Here is a 12,856-nt window from a genome sequence, read left to right as displayed (position 1 = left end):
TCCTAGGGCCAAATTCTGCCACCTTGCTCACGCCGATTCATCCCTCACACTGCAGATAGCCTCCCTGTAAGTCAACAGGTATTCTTGCAGAGTGACAGATTACTCAGCGTTAGAGTGGCAGAACCTGGTTCCTCCTCTGCCCTTTGTCATTGCATGCAAGGCCTTGCGCTGACTCTTTGTTCAGACCAACCGGGATGATAGAGTCACGTATTTGTCGCCTCAGCCTGGAGGGTTCCTTCCAGCTGAGTGGGGCTCCCAGTGCACATCACCAAAAAAAAAAAATACGAACACAACTGAGTCCCAAAACTTGCCGAGATCTCCAAATGAGTTGGCATGGAAGCATGCATTTGGGAGACTTTGGTCTGTAATCAGAGGCAATGGTTGGGGGGTTGTTTGGGGCATTAGGGTGTGATCCAAAGCCAGTAGAAAGACTATTTTGGACTTCACTGAGCTTTGGATTGGGCCCACACTGAATAAAGACTCCAGGTCTTGGATAACTGTTTGGTACCAATGGTCAGTTTAAAAAGTTATGGATAGTTAAGAAAAATGGTAAATATCCCCCACACCCCACCAAGCAACTGGCAGCTGTGATTTACTCTCACTAAGGGCTGTTCCATCCATTTCAGCTGCCTTGAAAGGCCAAGGGTTGAGAATTATCAGCTAAAACATACCAGCCCAAATTCTGCCCTCAGTTCCTTCCCACGAAACCCCACTGAAGTCAATAGTGCAACTAAAGGCAGAATTAGGCTCTATGTGGTTTCTTCCCATGCAATAATCCTAGCAGAGGGGAGGGGCAGCATAAGCTCCTTATCTACCCGCACCAATGAACACGTGCTTTTGCTGTGCCTTTGTAGCCTGGCCCGTGAACAGGGATCCACATTTTCCTCTTTTAGTAGTGAAGGAATAACTTTGTGCTACACTCAGCATGTCTCACAGCGGAAGCAGCTTGACATTGGCCTTGAAATCCAAAGATAGCTCGTCACCCCAGTTGAAACCCTGAACACTTTACAATAAGTTGAAGTCGATTTGTAATGGAATCCCCTTTTGAAGTGTCATAGGCCCTCCATGTGACCACCAGATTGGTTTGGTGTTATTAATGTCACTGCAATAAATACCAACAAGAACTGTCAGCATTGGTCACGTATCGGAACATATTGCCCCCATTTTCTTTCACCACATCTCTGTGCAGTTCTGTTTGCCATCCCTATCAGTCATCAGAAGAGAGCTTAGGGACAAACTTTTTGCCTAGGTGAGTAGCTAGGTAATAAAAGGCAGACATCAGGGCAGCTGTGGCATCGACAATGAGTGAGCAAGTGCCGCCAACTCCAGCAGCCATGTCTTTGAGGACAATGGGAACGGCACAGAGAGTGTCCAAGGGAAAAGCCATGATATGAAGGAAGAGTCCAACGGGGACGCTGAGAATCCTGTAGATGAGGCTCAGGGTGTTCTGGAAGATCCGGACAAAGCCCATGATGATGTTTGCTGTGACCTTGGCCATGTCCCTGGGGATGTTCAGCAGCACTGTGCTGATTTCTTTGACATAGGACATCACTCCATTCCATAAGCTGTAGAGTCCACCCATCGCAGTGTTGCTGAGCTGCTTGACGACATACCACAGGAAATAACACGTGTATCTCACCACCTCCACCAACACATAGCCGACGATTCTCAGCAGCTTGGTGAAAGGGGTCGCAACGATGCCGGCTACTCTTCTCAGCAGGCTCCTCTCTCCGCGCTTCTCTTGGGCTCTCTGGCCTTCTCCGTGTTTCCCAGCCATGGTTTGCAGTATGGGCTCTTCAGACTGGATCTGGTTTATGGTTTGCAATATGGTTTCCATTTTCTCCTGGCTTTGGCTGCCTCCCCCACAGTTTCTCTTAAACAAGTGAGCTCCTGAAGGAAGCTGCTTCTCCAGCTCTTCCACAGACAGGTCTTCTATACTGTTTTCACCACTTGTGCGTTTCAGAAAGCCCACAGACCATACCTCCGGAGCATCACAGCAAGCTGCCAGCCAGAGAAACTCTGGTATGGACACCTTGTCTTTAACTCTGAGGCTGGACGGAACAGCACCTGCAACAAGATACAGGTGAGCCCCGTTTTCACAATGTGGAGCCAAAGCTTGCTCTACTATATTCTCGACATCCTTGTGCCAGCTTTCGCTGAGAGATGGAGTCATAGGGACAGCATTAGTAAGGGTGTATGTGGCTAGCTGGAAATCATCTTCATTGAGGGAACTGGGGTTTAGCTGCCCTCTCTCATAACCAGAGTCCACATAGTCTGTGGTCAGGGCTTGGTTTGCTCCAAGGTTGTTCACTGAGCCAACAGCATCAGCTTCATGCACCATTTCCTCCAAGTCATTTCCAGGATCATCTATCTGAGACACAAAAGAGAACAATTACTGGATGCGGTTTACCTTGCTGCATAATATGAAGCTACATTCAAACTATGCATGGAAATGCACATGTATCTCACCCACTGTGATGCTCAGGTCAACAGATGATATGAATCCATCCATCTATTCTATTTTTCCTGTAGCTCTTCAGATTAATAGATATATGGCCAGAAGGGATTTTGATGGTCTAGTCTGACCTCCTGCATAACACAGGCCATACCATTTCAGCCAGTAATTCCTGCATCAAGCCTATTATTTGTGGTTGAGCTGGAGTACAGTATATATTTTAGAAAGCATCCCATCTTAATTTAAAGACTTCAGATGATGGAGAATGGAGCACATCACTTGGGGGCAGCAGACAGAGCCTGTATGTCCCCAGCTATTCTATGGGATCAGTGCTATATATGTGGTACACTCATTATTGTAAATCTTGTACTAGGAAATCTTAGCTAGTAATTCCTGTGCCAGGCATTCTTGCATGGAGTCTTACTTGGAGTGACAACGGAGTTATGCAAGCAAACTAACAAGCAGTCTGAGGAGGAACGCATAGAACGGAGCATAGTTGAAGCAATGTCTGCCCTGTTCTTTCCCAGGACACAATAGCTCTATCTGTTCGCCAGTCATTCTTTCTTGACATGTCCTACATCCTTCTTTTGGAAATTTAAACTGCATGGTCCAAAGTCTGTCCCAAATCACTCCCTAGGCAGCCTGAGTAGCCAGCTGTCTTTTGGATTTAGACAGGCTTACTTGGGCAGGATGGTTCCAAAAATTTGTGATCTTAGCATCTTATACACGTGTTGCATCATCTGTCTCTATTTCCTTTCTTAATTGATTTATTTAAGCTATAAGTCTTGTACATAAAACATAGGAATTGCCATAGTGGATCAGATCTCTGGTCCATTTAGACCAGTATACAAAAGTGCCCAGCACGAAGATGCTTCAGAAAAAAGTGCAAGAAGTTCCATGGAAAGCTGATATGGGGTAATTTGCCCCCCAATCCTCCCCGAGGGTCTCACCCTTACCCTTAATAGTCAGAGATTGGCTTAAACTCAGAAGTATGAAATTTTATATTCTTTCCAAAATTTGTATTAGCATTAGCTATTACAGCGAGGTGTTCCTGTTATCCATATAAATGTCCAATCCCTCTTTGAATCTTGCTAAATTCTTGCCCCTCAGTGACATCTTGTGGCAATGACTTCCACCGTCTAATTGCAGGTTATGTGAAAGTTCTTCCTTTTATCATTTTTGAATGTGCCACCTTTCAACATAATTGAATGTCCCCTTGTTCTTGTGTTATGAGACAGACAGGAGAGAAGTTCCTGTTGTACCTTCTCTAGGCTATTCATTATTTTATCATGTCCCCCATTATTCATCTCTCTAATGTAAACAACCCTAATCTTTTCAATCTCTCTTCATATGAGCATTTTTCCAGGCCCTTGATCATTCTTGTTGCCATTATCTGACACCCAGTAGTTCTGCAATATCCTTTTTGGAGATGGGGTGACCAATACTGCACACCAGTACTGCATACTGTTACAGAAGAGGCCATATGACTCATTTTAATGCATTATAATATTTTCTATATTATTCTCATCCTGTTCTTCATGTAACCTAACATCTTGTTTGCTTTTCTGATTGCAACCTTGGTCATGGGCAGAAGTCTTCACTAAGTTGTCCCCAGTATACCCAGGCCTCTTTCCTGTGCTGAATTTTGTATGTGAATGGAATGATAAAGAGACAACACATAGAGTCCATCGTGTGTCATTACTAAACAGTGAGGGGTACTCTATACAGAACATGTGGCATGAACTTAATTTTCCAAGCACACCAGTTTGTGAATGCAAAACATCATAGTTACGAATCAGGTAGCTGTGAGAAGCTGACTATGTAGGCGGCCAATTGTCTGCGGTGGATGTGCAGCTGCAACTGCAGGATTTGGGTTCAATTCACTTTGAACGTTTGGTCTTTTGTTCCAAACGTAAAAATATCAGAGCAGGCAGTTTATGCAGCGGCTGGCAACACTGGCAATTGGCAACATTTCTTTCCTTGATGCCTCCCACCATTATTAATCTTTTCATGTAGCAGTTTTATTTGACACAACCGCCAGGTGCCATGAGTGCTCTCTTTCTCTTTAACAGAGCTCCAGGAAGGCTGTCTCCAGCACCATTTCAAACTCAGATACAAGCACTGTTGCAGAAGTCTCGTGGGCCGTAACACAGTCAAAATGAAGCTGCGCTCATTTAGTGTGCTGACACCTATAGCTGTCTTTGGCACTTGCCTGGCCCCCATTACCAGAGTATCTGGAACCTCACAATCTTTCATGCAATCTCAATCTTCTTCAGGTCCCATCTTTCTGTGAAGCTTGAAAGCTTATCTCTTCTACCAACAGACGTTGCTCCAACAAAAAAGATATTACCTCACCCACTTTGTCTCTCTCATATCCTTCAACAGTGGTACAAACAATCTTTAATGTACTTATCCTCACAACACCCCAGTGAAGGAGCTACCATTTTACAGGTAGGGAACCAGTCTAATAGGGTTGAAAGTTTAGACTGCATGCTTACATTGTATTTTCTTTTGGTAACCACTCTGACTTTTTGCCTATCACTTATAATCACTTCAAATCTATCTTGTATAGTCAATAAATTTGTTTAACTGTTTATCTTTACCAGTGAGGTTGCCTGAAGTGTTTGGAAATCTGCTCAGGTTTACAAAAGCTGGTGTATGTCCACTTTCCATTGATGACGTAGTGAACCAATTAATAAACTTGCACTGCTTGTCTTGAGCAGTGCAAGATGGTATATTCCTGAGGTACAAGGCTTGGAGCTGGGGGGATTTGACTGGTGCCTTTCTCTGTGTGATTCATGAATGGCTCTGGGAACATTCATGCAATCTAGCTGGGTGTGGGGCTCCACATGAGGTTGTGCTGAGTGATAACAGTGCCTTGAGGAGTTTGCTGCTTGTCACTAGCAAAGCATTGTGAGAGACAGCCCAGGCTGGAGAGTTAAGGGGGCACAGCGGTCCCACTGTCCCAGGCTGCACGCCAGGGATCCCGTTCCGATCCAAAGTGAAGGAAGGCTACTTTAATGCTGAATAACAGCATCCACCCAGGGGATTTAATACAGTTTAACAAATCCACTTCAAAGTCACACATTCAGTTAATTTGCAAAAAGAAAAGGAGTACTTGTGGCACCTTTTCCTTCTCTTTTTGCGAATACAGACTAACACGGCTGTTACTCTGAAATCAGTTAATTTGGTTTAACTTTCCTGGATGTTCCTGTGTATATAAGCCCAGGGGGGGACTTTCCCAGGGTCACACAGGAAGCCTGTGGCAGATTAGGGAATTGAACCAGCACCTGCTAGCACCCGAACCACTAGACCATCCTTCTTCTCTATAAATATATTCCATTAAAAATCCTGACTGCTGGATCACTGCGCATCACATGGCTAACCAACTGTGATAAATGAAGGGTGAGGGGATCTCCCTTTTATGGACACCAGCCAGCCAGTAGCTATAAAATCCCTCTGAGTAGTTGTTCTCTAATTGCTCTACCTGTAAAGGGTTAAAAAGTTTCACTACTATGCACAGGTAAAAGGAAGTGAGTGGGCACCTGGCCAAAAGAGCCAATGGGAAGGCTAGAACTTTTTAAAATTGAAACAAAACTCCCCTTTTGTTTGTCAGTGGTTGTTCTCCCAGAGAGAAGGGACAGAGCAGCTGTGCTGTAAGAAGCTTTGGGCCAGGTATGAAAAATCATCAGTATCATACCTAGAAACTACTAATTTAAAACCCCAGATATATAAGTAGATCAGGAAATGTCTAGGAAGACATGATTAGATTTTTTTATTTTTATTTTTTATGGCTTGTGGATGCTTTTGTGCTAACCCCAGGTGCTTTTGTTTTGCTTGTAACCTTTAACCTGGACCTCAAGAAACTATTCTTGATGCTTAATCCTTGTAGTTGGTCTTTTTAAATCTAGCAGTAGCCTAAGTTCCCAGATGTATTTTCTTCCTTTTGTTTTTTTAATAAAATGTACCTCTTTTTAAGAACAGAATTGGATTTTTGTGTGCTAAGAGGTTTGTGCACGTGTTGTTTAATTAGCTGGTGGCAACAGCTGATTTCTTGTGTTTTCTTTCTCAGGTCTTCCCCAGAGGGGAGGTGAAAGGGTTTGAGGGTACCTCATAGGAAGGAATTCCCAAGTGCGCCTTCCTGGGTTCTCAAAGGGGTTCTGCACTTGGGTGGTGGCAGCATCTACCAATCCAAGGTCAGAGAAAAGCTGTAACCTTGGACGTTTAATACAAGCCTGGAGTGGCAAGTATTAATTTTTAGACTCCTTGCAGGCCCCCACCAGTGCCAGAAGTGCCAGAGTGGGCAATTAGCCTTGACACGTTTTTTTGTTGATGTTTGGTTTTGGTTTTGGTTTTTTGCAGTAACACTTTTTAACCCTTTATAGGTAGAGGAATTAGAGAACAGCTACTCAGAGGGATTTCATAGCGACTGGCTGGCTGGGTGCCCGTAAAAGGGAGCTACCCCCTCCCCCTTCATTTATCACACCAACAGTGGAGGCTATTGACATTCCCTTTATGTCACATCGGATTACTACCTCTGTGCTACTTTTGGCAAATATTCCTCATACATCCCTGAAGAAGCAGACATGGTACACTGGAGGAGACAAGTGAAGTTCCAAGTTACATTATGATCTATTGCAAAATATCCTGGGATAACTCTTAGTCACTCCAGAGTGAAAAAAGGTTGCTGTGTGATATACTTCATTATGTCTGTGTGCGCACCTATGCACATAACTGTGTTCATGCATGTTTCGCGGTCATGTCTGGGTGAGTATGGCTGTGTCCATATCACTCATGAAATGACTTTGATGATAACTGGTGTCACCACTTTTCTACATGTGCTAGAGGGCCGTGTGCTGTGCAGATTCCCTTAGGAGCCCCAGTCTGACTCAGCATCGCACAGAGCAATCTCTAATATAATCACTATTCGTCTTCACTTTCTACCTGCATGACTCATTGCCAAAGCCGGTGCTAGGCAGAAGCAGACAAAGCAATTGCTTAGGGCCCCGAGCAACTCAACGGGGCCCCTTATTTGCTTTTTATTATGTGTTTTGTGTGTGTGGAAGCCCCCAATGGGCTAGCACCACCTCTGCTTGCTGCTGCACCTTTGTTTGCTTATTTCTGGAGAGACAGAGGTCTGGTCTGCAGTGCACTACAGCCCTATAATGGTAAAATTATGTCACTCAGGGGTGTGAAAAATCCACCAAACCTGCTGACACAGCTACAGCCTCTCGGGGAGGTGGATGAAGTACACTGGTGGGAAAGCTCTCTCCCATCGGCGTAGAGCGTCTTCATTAAAGTGCTACGTGGCTGTGCAGCTGCAACGTTTTAAGTGTAGACTTGCCCAGACAGTTGTAGAAAAACCCACTCACTTGCTCCTCAGTGTTTTGATTCTTGGAACTGATTTCCCAGTTACAGGTTTATTTGCCAATTTGTGGAAGGTGTGTTTCTCCACTTCCTGTCCTAAACAACCATGTAATGTTGCCACACAGTAGTAATCAGTTGCTTTCTTCCACCATGGAGGTGGCTGCATTTCAGTGATTGTTGAATGGGATGCCTGTGTATATGGTAGCTGTAAAGTGAAAAACCTGGTATGTGATCATATAATTAAAGACTGTATCATGATGCATGCGTACAAAGCAGGGTGGGTGTGTATTAAGGTTGCACAGGCAACTTAAATTCTGGCCTTTCCTAACTTTTGAGTATTTGACTTTGCAACCTTTAACACTTTATTTAGGACATTATGTAATGTATGGGGGTACCACCTAGCGGAGTCAACCAGGACAGGGTCCTATTGTGCTAGACACTGTATAAACATATAGTTAATGATATCCCCTGCCCCAGAAAACTTATAGTCCAAAACCCAAGACATAATAGGAAGATGAAACAAGTGAGCAAGGAGGGGAGGACAGGGGAACAAAAATAATAGGGTGATTTTGCATTGCCTAGTTATGTGCTGAATTTATAGCAAGATCTTGTTGTGCTTTAATGGCAAGTACCATGAGAATTGCTTCTGTACTACACTGCAATCCCTTCTCAGGCACAGCTCCCACCAATGTCAAAGATCAGATCCTTGGAGCTACGTTAAAGCATTGCTTTTCAAGGATTTCCATAGATAAGGCTTTTTGTCTGGCAATCTCTGCTCCTTGATTAAGCTGTTGTTGGTATTAGGGAGTCTGCTTTGTCTATACTGACCTAGATCCATATTTGTGTTTAAATGGTCCAGTCTTTTAAATACGAACAACAGTTTTGTTTTAGGGAACACTTGGAGGTTGAAAACTAAAAGCAAAACAAAACAACAAGCAAAAGTGAAGGGAATGGGCCTTTAAAAAACAGGCAAATGGATCTGGTTAGACAGAGAATGCAAACTGGATTTCTCTGGTCTAGCACATTTCACAGCAGCTCAGTACAGGGAAGGAAAATCTAAAGCTCCCCCTTTATCTCACATCATCATTGATCAAAATCAAGCAGGGCTCACTGGGGCCAGATTCTGATCTCCCAGACACTGATGCAAAGTTGGAATAACTCCATTGTAGTCAATGGTGTTACACTGTGTGAAGTCAGAGCAGCTAAGAGGGATAGGCATGTTAGTCTGTATCCACAAAAACAACGAGGAGTCCAGTGGCACCTTAAAGACTAACCGATTTATTTGGGCATAAGCTTTTGTGGGTAAAACACCACTTTATTTCAAGCCCTGATTTTTAAGTATACAGTAGAACCTCGGAGTTATGAACACCAGGGTTACCAACTGACCAGTCAATCACGCACCTCATTTGGAACCAGAAATATGCAATCAGGCAGCAGAGACAAAAAAATTTTAAAAAGCAAATACTGTATAGTACAGTACTGTGTTAAACCTAAACTACTACAAAAATAAAGGGAAAGTGTTAAAAAAAAAGATTTGACAAGGTAAAGAAACTGTTTCTGTGTTTGTTTAATTTACGATGGTTAAAAGCAGCATTTTTCTTCTGCATAGTAAAGTTTCAAAGCGGTATTAAGTCAATGTTCAGTTGTAAACTTTTGAAAAAACAACCATAACCATTTGTTCAGAGTTACAAACAACCTCCATTCTCGAGGTGTTCATAACTCTGAGGTTCTACTTATTATAAAATAGTGACTGGCCAAGGTAATTCAGTGTAGAATGTGCAGGGATGCAGTGGTTTCTCAAATTGCTGCACTTGCTCAGGAATGACAGGCCTATAATCGGGGCTGATGAGAAAAGGGGACCAAGGGGAAGACCCCTGTGAATGTGACTAGATTTTTGAAACAGGAAACCTAACTATTGCAGCAAGGAAGTTTTAGCAGCTGGGGGTGAGGCCAGTCACTGAGTGCCAAGGAGGTTTGGCTGCTGAGTAGTGGATGTGTGTTTGGGGAGGGCGTGGGTGGCTGGGGGAAGGGAATAAGAGGGCTTGACAGTTGGGTGCAGGAACAAATTCAAGGTGCTTAGTGTGAGGTATGTAGAAGGCCTGGGTGCTTGGAAGAGAACACAGGGAGATATGGCATCTGGAAGTAAGGGTCAGGCTGGGTACGCTTGTGCCTGGCTGGTGCAGGAGGGCTCGGCAGCTGGGAAGGGCACCTTCCTTGTCGCTGGGTTCTGCTGCCTATGTGACACATTTGGCAGATGATGTTCTCTTGTCTAGGTCCTTTTGTGCCCACAGCTATTAAAGATTCCTATGCATTATTCAGCTTGGTGATTACATGGCTTTTAAAAGGCTTTTCTCTTTTTCAGGTGGCAGGTGGCCACCTTTGACAGGCGTTTGCGTAAAATGGAACAACGCTTGATGAACAGCCAACAATGAACACCCGCTACAGTGACAGAGAGGAAGGAGGAGCTCGTGGCTAAGACAGGGACTCAGGTCAGCCAGGGGGTGCTGGAACAGTTTTTATAGTGGGGTTGCTGAGAGCCATTTAACCAAACTGCAAACCCTGTTTAGAATGGAAACCACTTCAAGCCAGGGGGTGTGGCAGCACCCCTAGTTCCAGCATCCATAAGGAGAGCTGGGTTCAATTCTAGTTCTTTCAGTGTGACTTTGGGCAAGTCACTCAGTCTCTGTGAGCCTCAGTTCCTCATCTGGAAAATGAGGAAAATAGCAAGTCCCTTTGTATATTTGGATTGTAAGCTCTTTGGGGCAGGGACCGTCTCTTACTGTATGTCTGTTCAGTGCCTAGCACAAAGGATCCATGATTTTAGATGGGGCCTCTAGGGGCTACTCTAGTACAAACAATAATCGTCAGTGCTAAGTGGTCACCCTTAATATGCGCCAGTTTTGCTTTAGCTGAATAGATCAGGTTATTTCAGTATGTGCAGTATTATCCTACACTTACTAGTGAAATACCTTGAATACTGCAAATATCAAAGTAAAGTTCTTCAGCTCTCTTAGGCCACTGGTAAGGATATAAGGGTGAACGCTATAACATAGCAACCCTAAGGAGTCAGCTAAACATGCAAAGTGGCAGTATAGACAAGACCAACTGACACTCAGATAACATTTTTTCAACTGAATTTTCCTGCCTTGACTGAAAACTTTCATATTGCAGGGCACTATGCTACACCTCTCTTTCCAGCTACAGTATCCACAACAGAGGGACACAAAGAACTGCCATAGCGTCAATTGTGTGAATCACAAATGTGTGTTTCATTCCAGTGCAATGAAGTTAATGAGCTCTTATCAGCTACTGGATCGGTGTTGGCAATAGAACAAACATCAACTTGCCACTGAAACTTTTAACCCTATTAGCCACCTCCCTCTGTGTTGTGTAATAGCTACCAGGTAGCTAGCTGGATAGTTTGCAGTGTTATGGTCGTGTTGGTCCCAGGATCCCAGAGAGACAAGGTAGGTGAGAGAATATCTTTTATTGGACCAACTTCTGTTAGTGGAAGAGAGAAGCTTCTGAGCTTCACAGAGCTCTGACAGACCTGAAGAAGACCTCTGTGAAGCTTGAAAGCTTGTCTCTTCCACTAACAGCAGCTGGGCCAATAAAAGATATCTCATCCACATTGTCTCTCTCAGATAGATAGACAGATCTGGTGGTTTAAAGTGTGAAATCCTTCGTTTTCTTTCTCTTTTTCTTATTCCATTTTGAATGCAATGCCTTTCAGTTTTCATTGTAAGCACTTTGGGACAAGAGACCATGGATTTGTCCAGAGTTGAACCCAAGAATAAATACTATTTCTAATACATTAGTGTCTAGAAGGATTTCACAGCTCCCTGACTTCTTTGCAAAATTCCACCCCCAACAGCCCAGGATAACTACATGCCTTAACACTTGAGAAGATTTGCTTGACAGCTATTGGGGAAATTGACTTACCTGCGGTTCAACCATCCAGCTCTCCTCCCCTCTCTGAGCTGCTTTTGTGTATTTAAAAGCGGAATAAAGAGGAGTCTTGTCCTCCATGCTGTAGAGCGTTGCGAAGCGTGGCTCTTTGTTGTACTGCTGACAGATTTTCACATGGAAAGACTCCGTAAATCCTTCTGGTGGGGTTTCTCCATAAAAGAACTCATTGCATTCAGCAAAGCCAGCTTCATCCACTCCAACAACCCTGCCCTGGGAAAAGCCAGGGAAAGCAAAGATGCAAAGTGAAAATAAAATTGACATCTTCATGGTCCACTGCCTGGAACCGAGAGAAGCCCTGTCTGTCTCTGCTGGATATGATGCAGGACCTGTGCTCTGCGTAATGCACTGCAGTGAAGCCAGAAAGCGACTGGAATCTGGGTGTACTGTACAAGGGAAATGAAATATGAAACCGCAGCCGTTCCCTGCAGGGAGTGAGAGCTTACTGCATAGAGCGCATTATGAAACTGAACACGTGCAGGGCTCTGCTGACACACGCCACACAAACAAATTACATCGGCACCAGGAGATCGCTCCCAACACTCAGAGCTCAGGGGTAATTCGGTGCAGGAGAGAGCTCGATAACTATTCTGGTTCCTTTGTTGCCCATCATCAGCTGACCAGGCCGGATCGCTGCTCAGAGCCACAGAGTGGGTGGAGAAGGAATTCTCTCCGGGGCTCCAAAGGGGCTGGGGCAGTTCACTGTAATGCCAACCCCAGCACCCCTGAGAGGGGGTAGGTAGCATGTCCTCTCCAGCCACATGCTGGCTAATGTGTAGAGAGTTAGCAGGGTCTGGAGCCGACTTCTCTTTGCCACTTTCGGGATGGCTATCTCTCAAAAGCTACTAGTTACCTGTGAGTATCATGCTCCCCAGCCATGTTGTGCATGGCTCTGACGTAGGGTCACAGGAAGAGGTGACCTCCCTCTCCCCTTTTGCACCTGTGCAAGGTGAACCACAGTCACTAGCCCTTAATGCTGAAAAGCCTCAGGCCCAAAGGTCTCACCTGACCTTTGCAGACCAGGACTGATTAACCAAAGGCAGAAATGCAAGAGAGTGGGAGTTGTGG

At 44.5% G+C, this 12,856-nt stretch overlaps 1 protein-coding gene across 1 annotated transcript; it reads right to left on the bottom strand.

Moving 5' to 3' along the window:
- Positions 1-249: 249 nt before the first annotated feature.
- ENDOD1 (endonuclease domain containing 1) lies at positions 250-12,394 on the bottom strand. Its single transcript, XM_074956931.1, has 2 exons — positions 11,765-12,394; positions 250-2,371 (listed from the first exon to the last, which is right to left on the bottom strand). Exons 1-2 carry the CDS (start codon positions 12,056-12,058, stop codon positions 1,208-1,210), a joined length of 1,458 nt encoding a protein of 485 aa, XP_074813032.1. The 5' UTR covers positions 12,059-12,394; the 3' UTR covers positions 250-1,207.
- Between the last annotated feature and the right edge of the window lie 462 nt (positions 12,395-12,856).

Source organism: Natator depressus, chromosome 1 (genome assembly GCF_965152275.1).
Source record: "Natator depressus isolate rNatDep1 chromosome 1, rNatDep2.hap1, whole genome shotgun sequence".
Lineage (NCBI taxonomy): Eukaryota > Metazoa > Chordata > Testudines > Cheloniidae > Natator > Natator depressus.
This window is presented reverse-complemented; position numbering and strand designations above follow the sequence as displayed.